General features: G+C 42.9%; 1 protein-coding gene across 5 annotated transcripts in view; it reads left to right on the top strand.

The window, feature by feature from the left end:
- PHLDB2 (pleckstrin homology like domain family B member 2) overlaps window positions 1–21191 on the top strand; it is a 128147-nt gene that overhangs the window by 66366 nt on the left and 40590 nt on the right. For all 5 annotated transcript variants that reach the window (XM_033005299.2, XM_033005300.2, XM_033005298.2 and 2 more), the window contains 5 exons: window positions 3362–3471; window positions 6850–8180; window positions 16793–17176; window positions 19549–19692; window positions 20565–20702. In XM_033005299.2, coding sequence (XP_032861190.2) covers window positions 3423–3471; window positions 6850–8180; window positions 16793–17176; window positions 19549–19692; window positions 20565–20702 — 2046 coding nt within the window. In that variant the 5' untranslated portion in view covers window positions 3362–3422. The remainder of the gene's footprint in view (window positions 1–3361; window positions 3472–6849; window positions 8181–16792; window positions 17177–19548; window positions 19693–20564; window positions 20703–21191) is intronic.

Here is a 21191-nt window from a genome sequence, read left to right as displayed (position 1 = left end):
TTGTTTCAGAACAAATTAAACTCTAATGATGTTGTGTGGATGGTGACAATGATGGGGTTTTGTCCTCACCATCCATCACTCAGGGTTTCGTGTTTTCCATGGGTGGCTGTACACTGCTGTAGGAGTTCCGAAGAAAAGTGTCAGAGACAGGAAAGGGGACAGGAGCAGCCAGGAACCATTGCTAATGTTTTGCAAGAAACTGAAAATGAAGAAACAATGAAGAACAGAAAAGCCTTAAAGGAGAGATGGCCAAAATTGAGAGCTTTGTTTGAAACTGACTGTTTAGTTTCAGCTAGAGTAGCACTTTAGCAGTGCCTGAGGCATTGCAGCCCACTCGGTCGGTAATGTAAGAGCAAAGTGGGTACCCTAGCAGACTCTGCTAACAGGAGGTGGGTGTCAGCCCAGGCAGAAGGAAGGGGCAAGAAACTGCGTGCTGAGAAAACGTTGCCCTAAATCTATGGACTAAATGCTGGGTAGGGCTGTACCTGTGGCTCAGCTATGCTGCAGCTCTAGGCTCCTACACCAGGAGAAAGGAGTTTTTACTGTAAAGACGCCTTGTGTTATAATATCGTAAGACTGGAATCCTTTGTTTGACTCGCCGCCTGTTTCAATCATGAATCACTGTTTCTTCTGGTCGTTAGTGAAACAAAACTTAATTTGGCTCGGGCACTGTAGAGATGAAACATGATTGGTAATGCTGTATACATTCACTTCACATGACTTTATAAATCCCAGATGAAACCATTTTGCTTCGTTCCAGCCAAGGCAGAGCACGGCACGTGCTCAGTAATGAGAGTCAGCCTCGCTGGTTGCTGGATGAGGCCCGGCATAACCCTCATCTGAAAGAAGATGATTTCATGAGAACAAATAAACTGTGGATTTTGAGATGTTCATTTGCTTAGCTCATTAATTCATCAATTGTTTCTTGTTTATGCTCACAGTGGAGAGTTTTAGAAAGTTCTTTCCCCCTCCCCCCATCCCTAAAATCCTATTATTGCTAGGTGATGACTTCTGATCTCTCATCCTCTGAGAGATCTGTAATGAGTTCTCAAACTTGAACTGAAACTGTATAAATATTTAACCTTAACGACATTTTTCCTTTTGGCTATTAGCAAACCCAGGTATTCACCAAACTGACTTGAAGATTGAATTTTCAATTACATAGAAACCCTTCCCTGTCAGCTGTTCTCTCCTTAATGTTTGTCATACTGATTAAGTGGTAGCCATCATCTTATGAGATAGAAAGGATGGTTTTTTTGGTGATCTTACCAGTGATTTTAGCCATAAAGCAGCAATGTTAGACACATGGGAAATCCAGTTATACCTTTTCCTTTCTTTTAAAGCATCCATTTCTTCTGTCTTTTAATTCCAAGTTGTCTATCTTTTAGTTTTCTGTTTGATTATATACTTTTGTTACAGAACAGTGTGAAAGGTTGAGAGTCATGAGTTTTCTGTGTCAAGTTGAACACGTCCTGAAAAGTTCAATTTTTGGTTCTTTTCTAGGGAGCTCTGAACTTGAAGAGCAGTATTTTTAACAGAGATTACAGAAGCAATATGCCAAGGCGGCGTCATAGCGGCAGTTTTAACAGAATTTCTGTCCTAGTCCTTCACGTTTCGTAGGCAGGCACAAGGCAGAGACCCAGTTCAACACGTGGAGAACCACTGTTAACCCTTGCCAGGGTCAGCTGCCTGTTGGCCACAGCCCTGGTGGTGGTGGGGGGTCCGCAGGCAGCCCCCCGGCCCTGCTCCTGGCAGGGAAGGCGCCGGGGATGCTACACAGGCTTCATGTTTCGAGAATGCGAGGCAAGCTGGAAGGAATTGGGGAAGGAGTCTCTCCTTGGGGTGGAAGACCCAGGCGGGTAAAAAGCAAGGTAGATGTTTTATGTCAACAAAATAACCTGTTGAGCATGAAACTTGGGTTGAAAAGCTATCTGCTGTCCAAGCTGTTTCCCACCATCTGCTCTGGACAACTTCAATTCTGTGATGCTGGAGAGGGCAGACGTGGTGGGTGAGTCTCCCCAGGAGGTACGGCACTCCGGGGGTCTCCTTCCTCACCCTGGCTCCTTGGAGAGCAGGTAGCTTGCGTGCTCTTGGAGGAGGCTGTCGGGGTGAAGCCCACCTCTTGGTGTGAGGGGAGGAGAGGTGCCCGGTGGGGTGGAAACTCTCTCCTTAAGAGTGAAAAATGTCCCCTGCAGAGAAACAAAAAAGCACTGCAAAGCAGGACCAGTGCAGGGGGGAATTCCTAGGGGGGCAGAGGGGAGGACGGCGCCTGGCCCCCCGTGGGAGAGCACCTAGGAGGGGGGAGCAGGTGAGGGAGAAGCCAGAGGTCATGGTGAAGTAGCCTCCCCCTGCGGGGATTAGCAGCCAGCTCCCTTCTCCCAGGGCTGCTCTCCCGGGAGAGTAACGTGAACAAGCATGGCACAAAACGTCTGTGCGACGGGGACCCGAAACGTTGCGGCTGTGACGACTGTGATTAATTAAATAGGTGGCTGTTTCTAGACAGCCCCAGACATCTGTCTCCATTCTTCACTTGTTTTTTCTGCCGCGTTTCTATTTGCTTGTCCGGAGTTAAAGCCCAGAGGACCTACAGATGGTCACCATTAATTTTGTCACTTGATGCAATTTTTTCTTAAAGCCTTTTTGCCAACCTTTTAAAAACAGATGTGTGTGTAGAAAAAAAAAAAATCTTTTAATAGAGCAACTCACAGAGGTCTTCTCTTTAGATTTAGATTTAAATTTAGTCTTTAGTGGCTGGGATTTAATTTTGATATTTCTTTTAAGTTAAGCTTCTACTGTGGCCATACCAATTTTTTGTGTTTAATAAACTTTAAAGAATCTCTTTACATTCCTAGTCTGGCTTCTTTGGAACCTCAGAAATCATTGCATGCTAAAACATTTTCTCTGTTTTGGATTGCGTGCCTGTTTTTGTATAGGTTTCTTCGTGATGTCAGGATGCTGGTGTTGTGTGGGCTGAAACTGGACTATGTGCTTTCAAAAATCTTCAGCAGAGTTCAACATTGTTAATGATTTCTTAAGGAAGCCACAGGATCGCAGACAAAACTCAGGAGCTATGACTAGTAACTGCCTGCACAGAGTCAGGAGTATAGGTAGTAGCTGGTTATCAAATCAAATTATGTGGACTTTTAAACTGATAAAAAACTGTCTGCAGTTGTTTTACACAGTCTCTACTTTAAATGTGGAGTGCCCTTTCCAAATATCTCTTAACATATTTCCTTTTGAGTTGTCTCTGGAAATTTTGCCATAAGAAAAGCCACTTTTAGTCTATATTATACACTTGAAAAATGTTCTCAGAATACGCTTCTTAACATGAAATTTTTTTCTTTTATTACTTTATTTTCAGGTCAAAATTTATCTGGTTCACTCAAATTAGTGTTGTATTAACTATCCTGTAGAAGACGAATATGATGCCAAACAGAAGTAACCTCTCCTCCTTTCAGAATGTTGGATCAGGTAATCAATTAATAAAAATGAAACTTGTTTGTAAATGCAGTGAGAGCTTTCAGATTTTGTTATTGATTGTGGTCCTTGAATTCTTATGACGCATGGATAAGATCAGCGCCCCGTTCTTATTCCATGTTTAACTCCATTTGCCACCCAAAATAAGGCCACAGCTGGATATGCTGCAGCCAGCAAACCCTCCCCCATCAGTTTAATGCCTGGCTGGAATAGATATCAGTGACCCCCAGCTAAACAACTCGGGAAAGGAAGAAAAGCAATAGGGGTGGAAGAAAATTTAAAAAAAAAAAAAAAAAAAAAGGAAGAATTTCCTTCTGTATAGCTCCAGGCAGCAAATACTTTGCTAAACTGAGGAGCTGTGTGCTGAAGGTTACCACGTGAAAGCAGGGGCTGACCTGGGTGCAGGATGGGTTTGGGGCACGCCACGTGCCTCCGTCCCTATAGCTGCACGCAAAGGCAGCGTCAGCCAGGACGTGTAACGCGTCCTGGCATATTCATAAAGTCTCATCCCAAACATTACCCTAAAAATAAACAAAACAAACAAGATCTGGTTTGTGGGAAGCAGCTACGGTTCAGCTAAACATGTGCTGTCCTCCAGTTGGGATTTAACCGTATGATTGCGGGCACTGTGGTGCTGGAACCAAAAGCACAGAAGAACTGGCATGAGGTATAGTAGAGAAAAGTCGAAACCAAGTGTCTGCACGAAGGTATCGTGACCTTTTCTTACTTTACTTGTTTGGATTTCAAGTACAATGAACCCTTCATTGCTGTGGTGAATAGGCCTGAAAGTTTCCATGTGCTAACTTGTTTTTTGGCAAAACCATCCAGTCTTTGTAGGATTAAATGTGCCCTGCTGGTGTTGCAAGGGAGTAATAAACAATTATTAATGTCCCATTAATGTGTCTGCTAAGTTATTTATATAGGAGCCAGTGGAATTTATGCAAAGACATTTGAACTTCAGCTGTGTTCAAGCTATGATTTGGGCAGTACAATTTTGGTATGAGTTTAGCTTTCAATTTTAAGGGAAATTTGGAAGAGGGAAGGAGAAAGAGAGACAACGATGGAAATTACATTCTGTTCCACACACAGTGGAAGGCTAAGTATACAAGGCATACACATTCCGCTTTATAGCTGTGCTCTTAAATAACTTATACATCTTGCTTTCTTCTGTATAACACCACTAATATGATGAATGCTTGATCTTTTCCAGATGATTTTGTCTTGTCCTGACAAGAGTTCTGCTGGACATGGGTCACATTCATTTTTGTTCATTTGAACTTCATCATTGCTGTTGATCAAAAGTTGTGAGAATAGCTAAAAAATGTCAAGTAAAATGTCAAATCGTAAGAAATTGCAGTTTCACTGCTCATAGCAGTGATGGTCTAATGGAGAGCTCTGTGAACTTACTTGTTCAAAGGCAACTTAGGTAATTGTATCATCATAACAAAGGTGTTAAAATTACAGCAAATAAAACCACAGCATAAAAAATATTAAATTCTGTGTAGTATTAAATTTGAGGCTTGGTTTTGAAGCTGCAACTTAAAGTTTTTGGCCACTACCAGAGCTTGTAATTAACACATGCTCAGCCAAGTCCACTATGCTCAAGAAGGTGTTTGATTTCTTCTGTTTGTTTCTGCTTCCCCTCCCCCTAATGCTGACTCCTTTTATCTTCCACCTATTCAATTACATTATTAATGATGGTTACCTTTGTTCTTAAACTTAAGGGTTTGTTCCTTAAGAATTGAGGAGATTGTGTTGTTACACCCTTAGGCTTACTACAGTGTGAGTAGAGGAAGCCTGTGCAACAGAGATCTATTGAATGATGCTCTGGACAGTAATGAATTCCAGAGTTCTTTGCCTCATTAGCAAGGAAGGGCCCAGAAACGGGGACCCTCTCAAAGAATACTTTTTCACCTTCCACTAGATATCTGAACGTAGTGATCCTCGATGAAACCGGATCATATCAGCTCTGGTGGGGTGGGGCGGGAATCCAAGTTTTGTGTCTAGGATCATATAATTGTCTGAAGTGGTACTTGAAAGAGGATTAAAGTATTGCCTCCGGGGATTTTAAAGGCACTTTACACGGTTGGATGTTAGCTTGTCACTCGGTAGGAAAACCTGAGATTAGGTTTCTCACAAAGTGGCTGAAGTCACAGGTGAAATGTGACTAAGCCAAGAGTAAATCCCTAATTTGACCCTTACTTGCAGAAGCAACACTTGCTGGCACTGCAGGAACTGATATTGGACAGTGGTTTATTAGTTTGAAGCACAGCCTAGCACATCCAAGGAGCTGCTGTAAATGTTAATGGAGCCATTTCTACATCAGCTGAGATCTAAGCGCAAACCTGCTGGGGCTCCTGTTTATCTCCCGCAATGACTGACACTGTCAGGAGCTGATTTCATGTCTTTGCTTTCGGCAAAGCAGGGGTCAGAACTGTAGGCTGGATCTTGACACATAGTTGGGCAATAACATCCACCACAGCAAAGGCTTTTTTTGGTTGGTGTCCTCTTCCAGAATATAAATTATAATTCTGAACAAGCGTTAGGACCTGGAACCTTAAACCCCAGTCAGTGTTTTTAATGGTCATGTGTTTTTTGTTGTTGTTTTGTACAAAGTCATGGAGCCTAGCATTGTGCTTCCTTAAGACTGTCTTTTAATTGAAGTGTTCTTTGCAGCTGTAGTTACAGCTTTGCATTTTAAGAGCAGTGAGCTGAAATACCTTGAAAAACGGGCCTCAGTTTTGTATTTTTCCATGAAGCTGTGCACGACAATCCACAGAGTAAGCAGAAAGGTGACAAACTCCTACTGAGCTTTGACTTGAGCTCCTTAGTATATTGGGCTCAGATCCACTAGCGGCACAGGTTAAAAGAAGAGGTGGTCCAGAGCAGCATCTTGTGTTCTGTATCCTGAGCCCTGGAAGACCTGTGCTCAGTTCTTCACTCTGTTGTCTGCTTTGCATCTTCAACCTGCACTTCAGTTCCTCAGCTGTAAAACATCAGGACAGTAATGCTTCCTCACTTCATGGACATCTTAGGAGGCTCAGGATTATAAAGGCTGAGCCACAGGCTCCTGTGATGGATAGGACACCAAAGAAAGAGTCTAACCTCTTTCCATCTGTGTTGCTGATTTGTAGTATGATTTGGTGATGTCACTCTACCTCTTATTTTTTAGTCTCTATTTTTTGTAAAAACAGAGATTGGGAAGTTGTGCATCTCTTCCCTTGCTTAATGATCTGAGACATGTGCATTACAATACAAGCACAGTAATTCTTACATAAAGTAAGTTCTTTTCAAGCTAATGTTCAGGCATGCACGTGCAAGAGGCTATTGAGTTGCTAAAAACTGTTTCTCCTTGTCTTCTCTTCCTTACAGATTCCAGTAAGATTATGGCAGAGTATAGTCACACACAAAACCAGATGGAATTACAAAATGCTAGTTTGGGAAAGGGTTCTGTGGCGAATTCCCTTGAAAATGGTCTCCAGGATATTATGGAAAACCTCAACCCGAAGAAATATTCATCGAGTCTCAAATTTAAAACAAACGGGGACTATGCTGGCTCATATTTAACTCTTTCACAACCTATGCCAGTTAAACCTAATTCTTCCTCCAGTGTTAAAAATGCGCACTCTATTACCAAAATTCAAGGAAGCAAGCAGTTCCCCTGTGAAAGCCCGTATCTTCCAGATAAAACCATCTCTGTAAAGCAGTTGGGTTCTGTATCAGGAGGGTACAGTTTAGGAAGGATAGACTTTGATATTCATGCCAGCAGAGAAAATGAAAAATCCCTTGGACACATGGATAAGTTTCACTACTCAAAGTACAGTCAGAAAAACAAATCGTATGACAACGTCTACTTCCCAGGAATGCTGGAGACAAAGAAGATCTCGGGCTCTCTTCTGACCATGTGGAATGGAAGCTCGGGGAATGAGCTGATGCTTTCATCTGCTAGCAATTCGGGGGCGGCCAGCATGCCTTCTAGCCCAAAGCAAGGCAGGAGGATGAATATTGAAGACAGCCTGGCCCTTCACGTAAAACCTGTTAAGCACAAGGATGTGATGATGGAGACTCTGGGTTCACGGCCTAGGAAATACTCTGGTGGATCTCTAAGTCATATGGGAATGTACAGTCGTTCCCTACCCAGACTTTATAAATCAACAGAAAGCCAGCTGGTGCCGTTAAGTTTGCCCCCTAGAAGCTCTCTGGGTAATACTAAAAGGAAAAAACTTGGAGAAAAAGATCTACCTCAGAATGCTTTTGATGCTGATAATTACCTGAATTTTTCTTCTTGCAGCTCAGGGGTTTCACCACACGCAAACTCTGTCTCGGGGAATAATCCCTACGTCAGTTCAACTCTTAGTGTTCCTGCAAGCCCTCGAATTGCTAAAAAAATGCTTTTAGCACCTTCTTCCCCATATCTTTCCGATGATTTCGATAGACTTGGACTCTCAGGAACAAGTCCCAGTGGTTCTTTCTCCCCAGTGGATTTTGACAGGTCATTCTCTGTCCGAAGAAACCTTTCCACCAGTTCCGTGGAACTTGATGACCCAGATCTGGAAAGTTACAGACAGACGCCAAACTCACTGCAAACATCCATGAGAGAGCGGAAGAACAGCATTAGCTCCATTTCAGGAAGGGAAGACCTCATGGACTATCACAGGAGGCAGAGGGAAGAGCGGCTTCGGGAGCAGGAGATGGAACGGCTGGTAATTGTTTCTCTTCCTCTTAGTTTTTCATGGCAGTGAGCATTTGCACAATGTCCATCCGCAATCTACCCATCAGGAGGGTACAGCAAAGCATCAGCTGCCATGTTTTGAAATTCAAATGTTGCCTGCTTCAGATGCCTTGTTTATTATGTCAGTCCATGAAGCTAATGCTTAAATAGTGTGCTACTGTAACAGCTTGGATAGACAGTACCATTCAGACATCTTCAAAAAATGTTGAAACCGATGTAAATTGTGTTCAGTCATCCTGCGGGCTCTGTTAAAATATCTACGTACATAAAACCCACAAATTGCACCGCAGGAATTCAGCACTTTTTGTTTTAGATGATGGCACTGTTTTGTGGTAAGTGGGTAAAAAAAATGAGACTCTACTATAAGCTGCTCAGCTATGTGTGCTGCGGAGTCAGGTATACGTTGGTGTGGGTTCAACATCTATCATCAGAGCTTTCTCTGCTTGGTTGTGGTTTTTCCTTTTGAGTATTTTCATCAGAATATAGGCCTCCTTGCTTCTCCCTCTCCCAAAAAGGAGAGTAATAGAGGGGAGCAGAGTTTCTTTCTGTCTCTAGTCAACATAAAGCAGTTCATACTGCTTCAGTTCTGGATTAAACTTGCTAGTAAAATATAATTTACGTATTATTGAAACAACTTTTGGGTAGGACTGAAAAAAAAAAAAAGTCTTCAGAACACACAAAGATGATTGAGTTTCTTGTTGAAGCTGTCTCTGAAAGGATACTAAGTATTTCTTTGAAAAAAAGTGTTCTCTGTGGCTGCTAGAGTCTCTGACCTTATTAACATGCATTCATTTGAACTGATATTACTGTCCACACAGAAATCGAGGTTGTTAGATGGGCCAGTTTGTATTACTGAGTTTTAGAGTTGAGACATTAACTTTACATTTGCTTTAATTCAAATCTTCATGGATTTGAGCAAAATGGGGACAGGATACTTTTATACCCGTCTGGTTTGCCCACAGACAGCCTGCAGGGGAGTTCAGGTCCCAGGCGGGCGGGGGAAAAGCTGTGGGGAGGAGGGATGGGGGAGCAGTGGGATGGGGGAGCAGTGGGATGGGGGAGCAGTGGGATGGGGGAGCAGTGGGATGGGGGAGCAGTGGGATGCCGATCAGGGGCCGTGGCCCGGCGCCTGTGCAGGACCACCACTCCCGCTTTGAGCTGTACCTGCGAGCAGGTTCGGCTGAAGGGCTGTAACCCCTTCAGATGTCCCCCCCAACCCGCCTAACCGACGTCCTCGGCGCCAGCTGGCGAGGAGCCCCTTAGGCGGGCAGGAGCCCACCTTGTCGCCCCTGCTGCGCTCAGCGCTGTGGTGCGCAAGGTGCGCGCTGTTGGTTTGCAAGGTGTGAAAGCGCTCATCGCTGCCTGCCTAGAGCCAGGGCTGTAGAGTCGGGGTGCGGGTGCGAAGGGGCGGCAGGCACTGCCCCCCTCAGTGAGCTGCAGGGCTCCCCCTGAAGCCTTTGCCAGCTCCCCTTGAAGCTGGGGCTTCTCGGGAGCGGGGACCGGGCTGCCTGGGGCGAGGGCTGGCAGTGACTGGGAGGCTTAGGAAAGGTTGTTACGCTTGTGCACGCAGAGGTGGGAGGCATCGGCAGAAATGCTGGGGGGTTGTTTCTCTTCTTATTGCCTTCTCCCTGCCATTCCTCGCCTCCTTTCTGAAATCTCCTCCCTTCTCGCTAGCCCTGGTGTTTTGTGTGTGCCCAGTGGTGTTTGCCTCTTATCAGAGGGTTTTCTAGACAGTCGTGCTGTAAAACCTGAGATAATCAGTTATAACCGACAACGTAGTAGAGCATATTTGTATTTCAAAGAGAACAGCTTTTTTGTGTGTGTGTGTGGTGGGGGATGGAAGATATGGGGTTGTTTCAGTATTCAGTAATGCGAAAAATTGTTCTAGTTTTATGTTTGGATGTAATAGTTACTTTCCTCCTTCCCCTGTCCCACCCTCATTTCCTTTCTTGATGGACAATCTGGTGGAAGAGTTGGAGATCAGGAGAATGCTTCCTTCCGATGGTCTGAGAGTCTAAAAACCACAAATACACTTTTAGATCCTTGAGAATAAGGAAAATATATTAAAAAAAAAAAAAAAAAAACCAAACAAAACAACAAAATCTGCACATCAGGTCTTTGTACATTAGGGCCTGTTCTGTTTTGGTTTTGTTTTATTTTTGTCCTTCTGTGTGGATCTAGTCATGGGTCTATCCAAACAGGGCCTTTATATATCCAGCCTGAGCTTCCAAAGAGCATTTTGTCTGACCCTATATCCCATGAGATGGACAAAGGTTAGAGATACGGTTCTGCTCATGTCTCTCTTTTTTGGAGGTTGGGGAAAGGTGTGAATGAACAAACCCAACAAGCACCCATGGATAGCAAAACTTTGGGTTTTCAGTGCTGAGTAAAATTCAGATTGAGTAGCTGGTGGGTAAATGGCAGGGGAAACATAATCCCCCTATGCAGAAATGTCAGACTCTTCCATACTGTGTTTTTGAAGCAGAGTAGGCAGAAGAAAAATATAGGACTATTTGGAGAACTTCATCAGAAACATAAGCCCAGATACGAAGTGGAGAGCATCTTTCTTTGCACCAGCGCTGCCCCTGTAGCTATCTTGCTGATACAGAGCGGTTTTTGAGGTGTTTGTTGTATTTGCTTCTGGATTATTTTTTTTTAAAGTAAAATCTATGCACACATTGTAACCTAAGCTAGTATCTGTCCTTGTTCTCTTCTATTTACTTTCACTCTTTTTCTTTTCCGTGTAAATTATTCTATGAGTTTACTTGTGCTTAGTTTGCCTTTTAAGTGACAAAGGCTCTTCTGGAAGTTTGCATTTTGAGCTGCTGCTACGGCCTGCATATGAAACCTAACAATCTGCTGTCATTCCACAAAGAAATAAACAGAGAATTTAAAAAAAAAAAAAAGGTACAAATAGTGAAAATACACATTGCAGTGTTTTTTTTTTTGGAATGATTGGAAGGCCTGAGTTTTAATTTGCTCCCGTGCACCAAAAAGAAAAGATGTGTATATACTTGTGTAGGATTTGGTGTTCCTCCCTCTTCATTTGCCTTTTATGCCTGGGATCACCCAAACTAGCTCAAGACTGGTGCCACCACCTCTGAGTTGCTATGGCCTGTTCCTCTGTGACTTAAGGAGGGGGAGGACCTGGAGTTCCCGTTGCTGCCATCCTTCCGGCGTTACGGCTGGGCGCTGGGGACCGGGGGCTCTGGGAGCGGGTGGGATGGCACGAGGTTGCACCCAGAGCCCCCAGGGGCAGCAGGCTGGTGGGTCACAACCTGCTTCTGCTGCCTCTCCAGCCCAGCTGACCGGCCCTTGCACCTTGGCGTGGGGGTGTTTATACAGGCTTTGCACAAGTAGAAGTCAGCTACTGCTGAAGCTAGCCCAGGAGCCTTATAAACAAGGGCAAAAATTATCACTAAAAAGGATCTAAGAATATTCAATGAGATTCAGTTAGCTATTGAATTTTTTTGTTTGTTTGTTAAGAGGAAATACCATTTTTTTTTTTTTTCTGAGATAAAAGCCCAATTGTGGTAGCTGCTGCAACATGAAAGACAGTCTTTCTCTTCAGCCCGTGGGGAGGTTGGGGATGGAACAGCACAGGCAGCATAGCAAGATATTAAGGCCATCTGTTTTGTTTGATAGCCGCTCATTTGAATAGCACAGAACTTGATTTTTCTACAGCTGTTTTTTAGGCAGTACAACGTATTTCCTCTAGATGGTGGTAGGTACTTAAAAATTACACGTGCAGTATCTGCATGATACCTTCAATGTCCAGCTGTCTGTACAAATCTGTAAGTGTAGGCTTATTAATGAAGATTTCCTAAATGCAGAAATTGTGCTGGGAAAGATTTCAGCTTACAGGACTGATGCCCAAACAAGCAATCATAAAATTCAAGGAGCTTATTCCATAGACCAGCTTTTCACAGTCAGAAGAACATTGACTTTCATTAACTTTATTCAGCAAATAGGAAATAATACAGAATATTCCCATGCCTGGTTTCCATTGATGCATTACAATTTAGTAAGATGTGTTCATGTGAGGTGAAAATGAAATGAAAATATTTTTGAATTTTCAAGGTGGTGCTGCTTTAAAATGGTGGTTAATAGAGCTTATGTAAATCTCCCATACAGCTCAGAAAAACCTTATATATGTGTTTTGTAAATTTATATTGGCACTGTGTCTTTTTATAGACCGCTTAAACATAAAGTGCTCAAGCCGTATGTAAAAGTGTGACTTACCTCTCACAGGAACCCCAGCCAAAGACAAAGGCTAGGTCAAGGTAATTTTTCCCACCACTAGTATTTCACAGTCTCTGTAGTGTTACAGAATAGCTTCTTAACATCAATTTAGTTTAGTAAATGAACGAGTGGATAAAAAACTCCCACAGAATATAACTGATACTGACGACTCTGTAAATTTTCAGGAACATTCAGTTTTAATTGTGTTCCAAAACATTTCCATGGGATCTTTAATAATCCAAAGTAAATGACGTAGAAATTAATTTTTGCAGCTATATGTTTTATGCAAATGAACAGTACGGGCCAGGAAGAAATCAATTTCAGGACACCTATTCTCATTTTACGGAACTTAAGTGTCGTACTGGAGCTCTAGTCTTCAGGCTCCTGCCCTCCGCGTGGTTTGAAAAGGAGCCTCTGCGTAGGTGCTGCAGGGGCAAGAGGGCACTGGTCTGAACAACGCTGTTGTTTTGGAAGCTGACGGCGTTTCCTCAGGAGCCAAATACATTCCTGAAGGTACAGAGCGAACTCTGCAGAAGGTCGTCTGCTGGGTTCCTCCCTGGAGGCAAGGCAGGCTCTGCTCCGTGCCACCGGTCTCTTCTGCTCTCACCCGCCTGTTTCGCCCGTGCCCGCCGCGGGCAGGGCAGGCCACGGCCTGACCGGCGCGAGAGGCCGGGCGCTTTGGCGGAATTCTGTGCTGCTGGTGGGAACCTCGGAGCCCGGAGACTGAACCGTAGCAAACCGAGCACTGAAAGTGAGACGACGAATGAGGCTGGAGTGAGAAACTGGTGCACACTGGAGGGAAGGGGAGGAACAGTTGGTGGGCTGTTTGTTCTCAGACCCGCTCGAAGTCTGGCTTTGAAATAAGCGTCTTGGTATCTGACAGGTGTGAAATCACCAGCTCCTTAGAAATGCAGGAAGGAAGGAGAAACCTCTCTCCTGCTTCTCGTCCATGGAGGTACTGAATCTATTTGTAACAAAGTTTGGGGAGTCTCTGCTGCTCTCTTCCCTGCCCCCCATCCTTTTTGACTAGCTGCTGCCCCAAGCTTTTGCTGTGAAGCTGGTTGTTTGCCTGCCCGTGAGGTTTTTAAAGAGGAACAGCGGAAAAGTGCTGTAGCTGAAAAGAGCAACAGCCTCTTTTTCAGGCAAAGGGAGCCCTAGCTGCACAGATGAGCCGTAATTCTCATTAGCGTTGGTCACAAATGTTAGACAGCCCATATATTTTTAATGAAATCTGGGGTTATCCAGTTGCTAATGGCACTTATCTAAAAAGCTTCCTGGTTGCCACAGCTGATTTACCATGTCTTGCCTTGATATCTAGATATACCATCACTTCTACACATTTCTAAAACTCATATACATGACATGCTGCAGACGAACAAATCCAGGAATCACTGACATGGCTGCTGTTAAAAAAAGTTGGAGGTATTTATCTCTGCTGGTTTGGAATAATTTTCTTTACAGTATGCCAGGGATGTCTCTTAATGGCATTGTTAATCAATAACAGAGGAGGATTATTATCCCCTTAGCCCACTTTCTCCTTCAGCAATTAAATTTGCAGCTATCCATAGGTGGTGTGTAGCTTCGTTAAAGCCAGGAGTGGTGAAAGTGCTCAGGCAGAAAGTGCACAAGACCTGTATTACCCCTTTTCATAGCAGGTAAGAGATCCACAGAAAATACACAGTGATGTTTTCATCTGTTAGAAAGGACATTTTATGGGGAAATACACTGGAAGGCTTACAAAGCTTGATGCAAGACCCCTCCCTTCCCCCAGAGCCAATTTTAAACCAGTTTCTTTCTTTTGACATACCTTTTTTTCCCTCTGCTGAGTTCAGTGTCACAAATAACTTGTGTGGTATTTGTTGCAAAATTATTGACTGGATTTTCCATGTGCTACTGCTTTTGCACTTTTCATTACAGGGGTGCTTTCCTAGCTCGGTGTTTGACTCAGAAATTTATGCTGGAAACAGTTAAATGCAGGTGTGCTGGAGCTGGAATGAGTTGGCTGAGATGAAATGATGAGAATAGAGCGTATAAAGTAACCACAGAGCTTCCTGTCCGTAAGCCTCCCGGCACATGTCAAAATAGAAGTGAGAGATACCGGTATTTCTGTAATGTGTCTGAAAGTTCATCAGGAATTTTTTGAAGACTGGCAGAGGTTTTCCTGCAGTTTTTAACGGGTTTTTTGGGCATCTGAGAATTGCAGAAAAAAAGAACCCTTTTTTTCTTTTTTTTTCTCCTGACTGCTCATTGAAGGGCAGGCTTGTGGAGAGACCCCCTTACCTGAGCACTTAGGCTAGGATGAGCAGTGGCGGCGCTTTGAAATTTGTCATTTCCTATTATTATTGAAGGGATGGAGGCTTGGCACGGAGTAACCTGATATACCCTGTTGTTGCAGGGAAGCATGGGACTTCGTGTCCTGGTGCCATGTTTCCCATCTATAACCATTACGACAACTGTATGAAAGGGCCAGGCCCAGTGCTGTCACAGCAGGGAGAGCTGCGTAATTACCGGCGATCCCAGCCAGCGCTTGCACAGCGCTTTAGGAATTGGATTGTGTGGCCAAAAGACTTAGTAAGAGGGAGGATAGCGGCGCTGGAGGGGTAAGGGAAGAGGCTTAGGGTCTGGCAGTGGTTTCCTGGAAGGAACAAGGCTTTGGGGAGTTATAATTATGTCGATCGTTTGGGGTTGAAGGATGTCTGCAGAATCTGCTGGACTCATTTCATGGAAAATAGAAGCTTGCAATTGCTGCCCCGGGCTCTTGTTTCATTGGTTTATCTCTGCCGGTGCCATTACAGGAGGCTTCGGAGGAAAGCTGCAGTGGGAACCTGGGAATAAGCTACCTGAAGGCAAAATTTCTGTTTCATGGTGCCCTTTTGGTTGGGTAGTGCTTGGAAACAGATGGGTTCAGAGGGGCTCTCCCGCTCAGAAATGCAGCTCTTAACGGCGGGTGATGCGGGGTCATGTGAATGTGTAGTGCCTACAACAGGATAATCTCTTGGTAGCTGTGTAAAATGCTGGGTGCTTCTAAACCGGTGTTAAATTTTCATAAAACTCCAGTGGCTTGCTGCAGGGAAAGGGCAGGCGATGCCCTGCCCAAACTGCTTTGCTTGGTCCTTGTCATCACTTGCTGTTGGGCATAGGGAGTGTTGGGACTGTCAGAAAGAGCTGCTTTGCAAATCCTCTTTGCAAATGTAATGCCAGGTAGAGCTTGGAAAGCTAATATGTTTGCAGTGGTTCTTGGGGAAGGAGGCTGAGGATTTGGGAGTTTTGGCTTTCTTTTTAAATACTACTAAAAGGCAGAAGGATTTCCTAGAAATGAGATCATTAGTGCAGGTATAATGCCAAGCATGGAACTCTCACAGTGATTCTTTTTCCAGCAGAATTTTCAATAGGCTTATGGTAAGCAATTTTTTATTTACATTCTTTTTCTTCTTTAGCAAAAGAAACATGAAACTATGTATAAGCATTACCTTTTAAGAAGAGGTGAAAAAATTTATTCTGAAATAGAAGTTACAGGAAGCTATGCCTACAGTAAAATAAATACAGTTTTCTGATGCTTTTTATAAAATACCATAGAGATCTAGAAATCCTTCAGGAATTAAATGTTTATAGCAACTTGAAGCACGTCAGGTCAAACTGGCACAGCTATTCACATTCTCAAACTTGAAGTGTTAGTATGAATCCGTAGGGAAGTTGAGTTGACTGGTAAATAAAGATTTCCCCCACTTCTGTGCTTTTGACATCTGTTGAATTTTAGATGCGATGGCTCATTTTTCTGTTAATGCTCCTAAAACCGTGTGTTTCAAAATGTGGACCAATTCTCTTCCAAAAAAGGGAATCAAAGTTAACAAAACAGAGAATCCAAACAAGTCAGGCATGAGTGAGTTCATGGAGAATCTATGTGATATTTTGCAGCTTGGTATGAGTATGGTGTAAGTGCAAAGTGGAACAATTAGTGATTTATACAGTGAGATCACTGGACATGTGTACATACAAATGGATTATGGTTACAACAACCTGAATATGAAGATTTTCTACATTGGAAAGATAAATAAGTGTTAGGACATCTTATTTAAGTAGCTATTCATTTCTGTGAAATGTACTTTTAATTTTTTAAGTTCTTCTTCCATGTTAACTTTGATTCTTCAATCTTGCACTGTAATTTATTTGTGTATATCTGTTTATTATCTCTAAGTGCTATAAACATACATGGAACTGGAGGGCTTTAATCCTTCTGTCTAAAAAAAATCCAACAAAAAAACTCGGCAAACTTTTTTTTAATTTCATGTTTACTTTATTTGACATGTGTTGCTTGGTGCTATTATCTTTTTTTTAAACTAGGAACGGCAGCGACTGGAGACAATCCTCAATCTGTGTGCAGAATACACCAAATCTGACAGCGACCCCATTGCAGCTACAACAGTTGCTGATGTTCAAAAAATTAATAAAGAACTCGAAAAACTTCAGCTGTCTGACGAGGATTCGGTGTTTGAAGACTCCCAGATGAATCTGGAACCAAGGTTCAGAAGCCACTTGAAGTCATCTGCAAGCGATTCGGATTTCTCGGAGCTGAGCAGCCACAGCCGCGGCACTGCTGCGTTCCTCTCCTCGAGAGGGCTGAGGGCCGATGAGCACTTCAACGAAAGTGCAAAGCCTCCACCTTTCGCTGCCCACGGCTTCCTGAAGGATGCCACCGAATCGTCCTACCTGAGCATCACACCAAAGGTAACGCGCTGTAGGAGGAAAGAGCACAATCCAGGTTGGAGTGCTCAAAATCCTCCTTAAGGAGTCAACTGTCCTGGTGGGGACCACAGTTAGGATGGCTTAGGCGTGAGAATTAATCTCAGAACTCATACAGTTTAGCAGCCAGAAAATGATTATTTTATTTTCTGTGGAAGCTGTTTGTAATGGAGGTTTTTATCTTCAGAGGGATGTAGAGTTCAGGAAGAGTTTTAAGGTTTTTTGAGGGAGAAGGATCTGCTTGGGGGGTGGGAAAAAAAAAACAAACCACAAAAAACCCCTAGCATATATATATATATATATATATATATAAAACTTACAGCTACTTAAATAAGGAAGGTTTCAGGAAGCCTGCTTAGTGCCATGCTGGGATGTAGGCAGGAGGGGAAGCTCTGCTGTCTTCTCCCAGCCTGAGGCTCCTTCTTCTGTAAGAGGAGGATGTTTTCTCATGGTCAAACCAGAACAGTCACACAGGAGGCGAAGAAGAGTTGCCTGAGCCAAATTTACTGCCCTGTCTCCTTTCCTGGGGTGGGACCTGAGCCACGTATCAAAACAGCAGCTGCCTCTCACGGGCGCTCAGTGGCAGCCAGCCTCCTGCCTCTCCAGCCCCACTCCTGCTGCAGCTCCTCCTCTCCTGTGTACTTCACACTGCTGTTTTGTTACTGAAAGGAAATTGTCCTTTAAAAACCGAGCTAACAGCATTCCTAACAATCTCCTTCAGCGAGGGCAGCAGCAGCCTCCCCCGGGGCCGGGGCAGGGGCCTTCCGTCATCTTGGGTCAGTGCCGAGGCTCTGGTGTGCCAGAGCAGCAGTGCAGCAAATCCTGGTGCCAGGCACTGTGTTAAATAACTATATTCAAGAGTTAGACTCAGGAGCATAGTAAGACCAAGCAAAGCCATAAAACCAGGTTTCCGTTTAACAAACTCACACCTTCAGAGTACTCCATGTCTCTCCTTTTTACTGCTATTTACACACTGTATGAGCTTCAGCACGGTTATATGTCTAACGTGAATTGTATTTAACCTCTGCTTAACTTACATCTCTATAGTCAACAGAAGTGTGTATGTGTAGAAGAAGAGAGAGGTGTGACAGAAAAACATTTTATCTTAAAAAGGGGTATCCCTCTGTAAATCTGTCTGCTGAGCCTTTCGGTGTGAAATGATGTTGAACAGAAACGTGCTATTGTGCCTTTACTTGGTCTTTCTGTACTGAAAAGGGAGTAAGACATTTCACTTCCAAGTTACTGTGGCCTTGCATTTCTTTCCCATTTGTTGCTTTCTTCGTGCAAGTCAGAGATCCTATTTTAAATCCTTATTAGGAAGTTGAAATCGAAGATGTTGTGTCAGCATTATCCGAACAGGATGCTGGACAAAAAGAGGCTTTCCTGCTAGGATTACTAACTCTAATCAAGGAATACCATTCATTCATTCATTGTAAGGGGTGTTCTGCTAAGCCCTGAGAAAAGCAATAACAAGCAACTGTGGTAATGAAACAAAGCTCATTGTTTTAAAATATCGAGGTCAGATTTGTTCAGGATAAAATGCCTGCTCTCAGAATAGCCATTCAGTAACTGAGTGGAGCCTCTTTTGAGCAAGGCTGGGTGGTCCAGTGGTTAAGGCGAAGCCCTGCGTGCGGCCCGCTTCTAATTCTGGTTGGGGACAATGAGCGAGCAACCTTAACAGAGTCATTGGATCACAAGCCCCTGGGGTCAGATGAACACGAACAATACATTTGAAATTCAATACTCTTTGATCTAGCCTTTGCTGGTAGAAGATCACAGGTATTTTCTTAATAATGTTGTTTAACTCTTGGCACATCTATCTAGTAAGTAAATGGCAATGAAAAGAGCAAGGGTTAAGGGTTGCTCGGTGCTAACTGAGTTGCTCTTCCTCAGTGCTAACTGGGGAGACAACCAACTTTTGTCTTAATCTTAATGGCTGGTTACAAAAATGTCCTATCCTACCTCCTGGCTCGTATTATATGAGCAGCTGAAATTTACATAAAAAGCATCTTAATCTATCTGTGTTACTTCTATAAGGGAAAAATCGGATTTTTACAACCTAAATAGCACAGCATGTAAAGTATTCTCAAAGGTTAGGTTTTAATAATTCCCACAGAATGAATAGTATTTACTGTTAAGTATAGTGTTTACTTCCAGTGCCTGGAAGTAAAGTATCATGTTTGTTTCTCTTGTACACCTTCTAAATATAGAAATAGCAATATAGTAGATGTGAAATATGTAACGGGTTCAAAACCAGCAGTACCGTCCTTGTCTAAAATGAACACAATATGAAAGGGGGAAGGAAAGACAGTGTTTAACTCATTTTCTAATGAACCTCTTGTAACATGCAACTGCAGATATCAGAATGCACAAGTGATGAGCAAAGAGGGCAGGAGCTCGGTCGACTGGAGGAGGAGCGCATAGTAATACTAAATAATTTGGAGGAACTTGAGCAGAAGATCAAAGATTTAAATGACCAGATGGATGAATCCTCGAGAGAGGTATGAAATAGGTTTTGGTTTTAATTGTCTTGCTCGTTAGGTGTGTCCATATAGCAGAAGTTTGATGGGTTCGGCAAGTGCAGAGGGAACTCATGGGTGTATGTAGCCTTCATATTCTGTGCTTTTTCACCAGAATTAGGCACAGAATCACAGATCTGGCAGTTTCCTACTATGAAGGTTATTTTTCCCCAGCTGGGAGATGGATGTGGTGCTCAGATTAGCCTTTCCCAGCTGTAACCACTATACTCCTAAGTGGAATTAGAACAGTCTTGCTTATTTAATGGTCACTCAATTGATCTGAATACCTTGTGTCACTTGGGAGTTTTATGGTCATATCTGCTGTGACTGTTTAAAGAGAAAGGAAGTGATACAACTTCCTTTCAAACCTCTTTGGCTTTACAGCAGCAGGGGTATGTTGGCACCCGCTTGACTTCTGGAATCTCACAGTTGCAGGCTAAGCTGGCCAGGCATTTGGGTTGAGCTTGCTCCAATTATCAGTGACAGGAAAGAAACAGCTGTTCCAGAAGGGTTTCCTACGGAGCCTGGGCACAGAGAATCGGCACAGTATCATAACAGGAGGAAGCACAGAGAAGAGATAGGAAAGAAAACATTTTGGAAAAAAGAATCTTCAAACTAAAGTTGGTTTGGACTTAATTTTGCAGTATTTTATGGTGCAGGTTTACTTTTTCTCAGACTTGTGATCTGTTTTTAACTTTTGTGGCAGAAAAACTTACTTTTTCCCCTCCTCCCAATTCTTTAAAAAATGTTTCTTTTGTGAATAATCACCAACTCACTCCCATTCCCCCAGAAAATAATGTGTATCAAGATTTCATAATCTGGACTGCTTCTGAAAAAATCTTTTGTGTTCCTAGTTGGATATGGAATGTGCCCTTTTGGATGGGGAACAGAAATCTGAAACAACAGAGCTGCTGAAAGAGAAGGAAATATTGGATCATCTAAACAGAAAAATAGCTGAGCTGGAGAGAAATGTTATTGGTGAAAAGACAAAGGTAATTGAGTTATCTTAGCCAGCTGTGTGCTCTGTTCTTGATTTTCAAAATATATTTATATGATTAACGTATTAATGGTGGTTATTTTATGAAGTACTATCTATAAGTAAATTTACTTGATCAATATGGAAGAAAAAAATACTTGTCTCACCATCATCTCCCTGTAAAAATCTTATTTCCCAAGGTATGCTTGACAAGCAACATACAGTACACTTAAGTAAGACCTGAAGATATTTTTGATTAATAAGAAATCCATATAGGGCTTGGACTTGGGTTAGTTGTTGTTTAAAAGAACAGTATTTATTGAAGTGTTCCACTACCTTCCATTGTAAGTTATATATTTTGAATTAAAAAAAAAAAAAAAAATCCTTTCTCACCAGAGGAACAGAATGAAAGAAGGCTGAAATTTCAGAATATGGCTTTATTTATTATTATATAGAATGATATATAAGACATCTGCGAAGTATGTAATTTTAAAGCTATTATGTT

Source organism: Tyto alba, unplaced genomic scaffold, assembly GCF_018691265.1.
Source record: "Tyto alba isolate M040663 unplaced genomic scaffold, T.alba_DEE_v4.0 Super-Scaffold_14, whole genome shotgun sequence".
Classification (NCBI taxonomy): Eukaryota; Metazoa; Chordata; class Aves; order Strigiformes; family Tytonidae; genus Tyto; species Tyto alba.
Note: the sequence above shows the minus strand (reverse complement) of the source record. Positions and strands in the feature narration are given on the sequence as shown.